General features: G+C 28.5%; 1 protein-coding gene across 2 annotated transcripts in view; it reads right to left on the reverse strand.

Annotated features, from left to right (window-relative positions):
• LOC107630602 (homeobox protein knotted-1-like 13) overlaps positions 1 to 6,127 on the reverse strand; it is a 9,628-nt gene that overhangs the window by 1,590 nt on the left and 1,911 nt on the right. For both annotated transcript variants that reach the window (XM_016333796.2, XM_021119004.1), the window contains exons 2-4: positions 2,809 to 2,929; positions 2,119 to 2,315; positions 1,572 to 1,703 (exon numbers count right to left, since the gene is read on the reverse strand). In XM_016333796.2, coding sequence (XP_016189282.1) covers positions 1,572 to 1,703; positions 2,119 to 2,315; positions 2,809 to 2,929 — 450 coding nt within the window. The remainder of the gene's footprint in view (positions 1 to 1,571; positions 1,704 to 2,118; positions 2,316 to 2,808; positions 2,930 to 6,127) is intronic.

Raw genomic sequence — 6,127 nt, forward strand, 5'->3', positions numbered from 1 at the left:
TACTTTCCGCTAAAATTTATTTTAAACTAAGTAGATATTTATATTTAATTCGGATTCGGGGTAAAGTATATATCATAATTATTAGAACCAAATCGATAATACACAGTCATATATATCACTGAATTACTAGTTTACCCGATTAACTCAATCATAATTAAATAAAAATATAAAATTATAAAAATAAAATTAAAATCAAAAGTTAAAATGCATGTTTTCATAAATATATTAATAATAATTAAGTATCAATTTTTAGACATAATTAATGATACAAAAAGAGACAATAAACTAGTTAATAGGACAATATATTTTTTTAATTTAAATGAACAAAAATAAACAAAAGATAACAATTGATAAATCAAATCCAAAAAGTGATCTCAAAGTCGGCATCTATATCTTCGTAGGATAAATTTGGAGCTTGACCAACATTTTTTTTCATTTTGATTTGTATCTCTATTTTCCATAGCATTGTTACTTAGTCCATCATTATCTTGATCATCTTCCAAATTTAATTGATCTAAATTTGTGTATTTTTTACAAATTAATATCAACAATAATTCACAATAGCAACTAACAAGTAAAATGTTCAAATAATTGAAAATCATATCAAGATTATCTAAAGTTGGTTGAATGGATATCTTTGCCAAATCATTTCGTAGAGCATCAAACATTTTTAGAAGTTAAAAATGGTAGTAAATCTTCCAATATCCAATCCAGATAGTCATCAAATATTTACCTACTTTGATAAATCAATATATACTTTAATTTTTTATTTTAATTTTATTTTCATAATTTTATATTCTTATTTAATTATGATCGGATTAATTAGGTGAATCAATAATTTTAATTTATCAGTTAAACATGTGACCTACGAATTGAATCAGTGACTTAATAATCTAGTGGTATGATCGAATTAATTATCAGTTTAATTCTAATAATTATGGTCACACGGCATTAGAAAACGGGAGGAATAAAGTGAAATGAGACGTTTTTAAATTTTAAAAAAAAATTAAACATAACTCGGTCGCTAAAGCCTCCTATCTACGGTAGCTGATGCAGCAAGACCTGAGGAATCGATACGGATCATAGCCGCTCTATGTACTGAACTAAGATAGTAAGAGGAATTTTCTTTTTCTTTTCAACAATAACATGATAAGAGCATTTTTTATTGGCACGGATGGACACTTGGAAGATCATTTCTACTCTGGTTCAACACTTCCCTGACTTACGCAAAAGAATCATCCTCAGAAAACGGACTACCCTAAGCCTACAAGTAGGCAGGATGACCGAGTTATAAAACCGGCTAAGTCACTAATTTTTACAAAATTTGTCCAAATCGAATCAATTTTTATCAGGTTCAATGCTTAAGCGGTCGAACAAATGATTCAACTCGGTCAGATAATTGGATGATCGAATTTTTAGTTGAATTGACCGAGTTGAACCGAGTTTGATAACAATAGTATAGCTTCGAACTAAGAAATTTAAATGTTTATTAGAAACTTGAGAATATGTATGGTGGCCCCCACAAGCTAAGGGCATATGTAGTTAATGCATGTGTGTGAGTAAGAACATACCGTTGGATAGGGCCATTTAGAATGAGATTGCCACCAAGCTTTTAAGAGAGAGGTGGTATCTCCAGGAAGCTTCCCGGCTCTTCTCTTTCGCAGAATTTCTTCTCTTATGTCAACAATTTTATCCTTGTAACCCTGATTCACAGCACCACTTAAATTATTTCAATTGGATCCATTCAACTACTGATTATGTCTGTCATTCACTCGTTATTTCATTAATTTGTCCCTATATACAGATACAATCATATTATTATATACGTGTATAAAATAAACATCTACTAAATTAATCATTTTTATAAAATATATATTAAAAATAAATTAATACATAATGACAGATTTAGTAAGTGATTTTTCGTGTGTCAAATACTTATTTCTAGTAGCGTTACCTTCCTGTTTGTATTGATTTAGTTCTCTATGTACTCCACTCCACTTATTAGTGGGCGTTTAGATCCTTTGTAATTTATCAGAAACAAGAAAGAAAACTTGCATGCCACATATACGCCACCACTCAGAATCCAGATTTAATTTGTAATTATGTTGTTATAAATACCTGTTTTAGCTCGTGCTTTAGCTCCTGGCGAACACGCTCCATTAGAGATCTTTCAGTTTCAGTTGGAACAAGAGGGCCAAAGCTGAGACTATCAGCGCCATCTAAACATCCTTCGTACAAGTTGCCATTGCTCTCTGCCGCCTGATCGTCTTCGTCGTCCGACATCGTCGTACCTGTCCCTTCTCCGGGAGATACACCTTTATGCATCACACTTTATTATTAGTAATTATCATTAAGACATTAACCCTTTTGATGTGTAGTGTGTGCATAATGTTGACAATACAAACACAATAGACCGGTGGTTCTTCACTACTTTCCAGTATTTTGCTAAGAATTGAAGCTCATGTACAACTTAATAAATAACCATTATAACTTATTCACAGACATATACATTACTTGCAACTTTTTTACCAAAGATTTTTGTTGTTTGCACTTGTTGGGGTTGGGAATAGTTTCAACTCATAATTCATTACAATCACATTAAATGCATAGTGAGTTGATGAGTTTTGGATTGAAAATTTTTTTCCTAATTAAAAGCCAAAGTTCAAACGTCATGACTCATCAGATTCATTGATCAACTACTATACAACATGCATGCATGCAAGGTAAAGAGAAATCTTTCTTGAACAATAACAACATTAAGCAATAATAACCATAATCAAAAGAAGATTTTTGTAGTAAAGGACTTACCCGTCAAGCTTTGTAGAGACTGCTCGAGCTCCCAACAAGCCATCACTGCTTCCATGGCATGCACACGGACATGTTGTTGCAATTGTTCTTTAAAAGCGCAAAGCAATAGAACGTAATGTGTCTACAAAGTACAAACAAAGGTAAGGGCCAAACTGAACAAGTGCTTCATAGGAACTTAATAAAGGTATATAACCAAGACAATTAGGAACTAATTATTTAAACAGGAGAAAACAAAGCACTCATCAGGTGAACACGTAAAATCCGAAAGATGCAAAAATTCATATGCTAGACGATATCAGCATACAAACACAAGCACTAATAAAATAAAATATTAAAAAGATATTTTCATGGCTTGTCTCCCATATCAATGTTTAAGGAAACATTATTTGCACATTTTTTTTTTCCTTCAGTCTTGTTACTGCCTTTTTCCTCCTCAAAAAATTCATATAATAAGAGATACAAACATCCCCACATATTCTATTATTTCAGTTAATATTATGGAAAAGAAATATGTATCAAAATAAAATTAAAAAAGAGGTTTAAAAAACGATGATACTTCTTCCATTCTAATATTTGTACTATTTTAAAATTTTGGAACATTAAGTCACTAGTATAAAATATATATTAAAATATAAATACACATTAAAAATAAATTAAATCACATATGTATTTATACACAAATATATTGATAATTAATTTTAGTTACTAATTGTAGTATACGTTGAGTTTAGCGTTCAGAAACATAAACGCACGTTTAAATGTGTTGAACGTTGAATCAAACTTGTTTGGATGATTTTTTTAACATAATCTCTTTACCTACAAATATAGGTTTACTTAAAGCAATACTTTGTAGCTTTTACTTTACATTTTTACAGTTAAAAATTAATTGCAAAATTTATTCTCTCAACTATTCTATTTTTCGCGTTCTTCCTTCTCTACATATCCACACACTCATTTTCCTCATCTTCAACACTCAAATTAAATTTCTTTCTTCTACCATAATTTTGCTTATTAAATAATTTTTGTACTGAAAAATTCTTTTCTATTTTAAAATTAGTGGAATGCTAGTTCACTCCAATTATTATAGTTTAAGTCATTGTTATTTAAATAATATTTTATTAATTATAATTACTTTTAAATCAAAATATCCAAACATAAATCACTTAAAAATAAATTCAGTTTTAATCAAAATCAAACTCAACTCTAATTTACAAAACTAAATTAAACACACATTTCGTATACAAATAATATTTTCGAAGAATGAATAATCAACTTGTATTGGTTTCTACATTAAATGGATTCGCCAACTGCCGTCCACTAACTAATGCATGATAACCAACCAGCTGATGATGGTATAGTAAAAGAATGACTTAGGTCCCATAGCTTCATTATTATTGTCCTTACTCCGAAAGCAAAATAGAACGTACAAGAGGGGGAAATAAAGTGTTGTGAAAACTAAGCTACAAACACCACAGCTTCAAGTAATATTTAAGAACATATTCTACAAGATTTCATGAAAACGAACCAACCAAATTAAGTTTCCGCTAAAAATCAAAAACATAAAATGCTTATTCATCCATCAAGTGGGAAGATTAATTGTATTATATTATATATGATTATGACAACATTAACCCAAAGATTCTCAAAGGAAACACTCATGTAGTATGGAAGAGTCTATCATCAACTCTCTCTCTTTCTCTCCGAGTCAATTCTCTACCTAACAAACAAACAATCACGTAACTGTTCTCTGCTCTTGTGAGCAGTACGATGGCCCTCTTGTTTTCTTCAAAAAGTTCAAACGACAAACAACAAACTCCATAAAATCCGGATACCACGAAGGTCCTAGTTTTTAGCACATTAAAGAAGACAAATTCCACAAAATTAATTTGACATTTCTGACAACGTAAAAGCCACCAATGCAAGAATAGAAGAGACGACATTTGTTGAAGCATCCCCAAATTCGTAAAATCAAAATGAAGTTTTTTTTGCTACCCAAATTATACCTCAACTCAATTTATTGCACCAGTCTGAATTTTATTTAAAAATTTATTGTTGGCAAATAAATTATTATATATATAATGTAAAATTTGAATCTCTAACTTTTATTTAATTGAACGAATATATTAACCACCCCACCAATTCAAATTGATTAAATCAAAATAAAGCTGATTAGTACTATTATATACCAACAGCCCAACACAGTAGGGGCGCAGCCTCATTAGGCAGAAAGGCCAATTGCCACCCACCCACCATAAAACCTCCCAACCCTTGAGTTTTATTTTTTCAATAAATTATATATAATTTTCAATTTAGTTTTTTCACATTTTATTTTAATTTTTGTTTTATTGCAAAATAAATTTTAGACCCTGACAGTCCAGCTCTAATAACATGTAAATGACTAAAATCAAGCAAATTAAAGGAACACGCATACAAATCTTGAATCAAAGTCACTAACTCAAAGTAGTTGCAACTCTTACAAGGTTATTTCTATGGTGCCTATAAAGGTTTGCTTTATTTTTTAAACGGGTTAAAAATTAATATTTAATTTTAAAAGTCTTTTAATATCTCCAAAAAATAAAAACATAGTGAATTGAAATTTTTTACTTTAATAACATTCCTTTTAAAAAATATCCTCATTTAACTTTTTAAATTCTAAATCTATTCTTCAATTTCTATATATATTAAACTATACATAATATTAAGATATAATTTAATACAATATATTTTATACAAAACATAATATAAAGACTTAATTTAATCTCTGTTTTTCAGTCTTTATTTCCTAATTTCAGTTTAATAGTCCTGTATCTCTTTTATAATAATTGTCTTATTTACATTTTTTCTCTATAATATTGTCATTTAAGAGGGAAAATATTGATGTGATTGTATTATTAATATAAAGGTAATAAGAATCAACTTAATAACTTAGTTACATGCATGAATAATTTTTAGTCCCTTCATTTTAATGGGTTGAAATAATCACATAGATAATAAGCGTGAGTTATGCTAATCACGTTAGTTATATAACTATTTTGACTAATTAAAATCTGAGTAATCAATATAATTCATTCACGTACCTATGAATGAAACTAAATCGAACATTAAGTTTAAAAAAAAAAATTGTCATGTATGTACATAAAAAAAAATAAGCATCATATTTTTTTATATAAATATATGTTATAAATCATTTTTAATATGTATTTTATATTTTTAATATATATTATATAAATATAATTAATTTAATAACTGATTGTTAATATACACATAACATTATATTTTAATTTAATACATTAATAATCTAACAAATTTTATACGGTTA

Source organism: Arachis ipaensis, chromosome B03 (genome assembly GCF_000816755.2).
Source record: "Arachis ipaensis cultivar K30076 chromosome B03, Araip1.1, whole genome shotgun sequence".
Classification (NCBI taxonomy): Eukaryota; Viridiplantae; Streptophyta; class Magnoliopsida; order Fabales; family Fabaceae; genus Arachis; species Arachis ipaensis.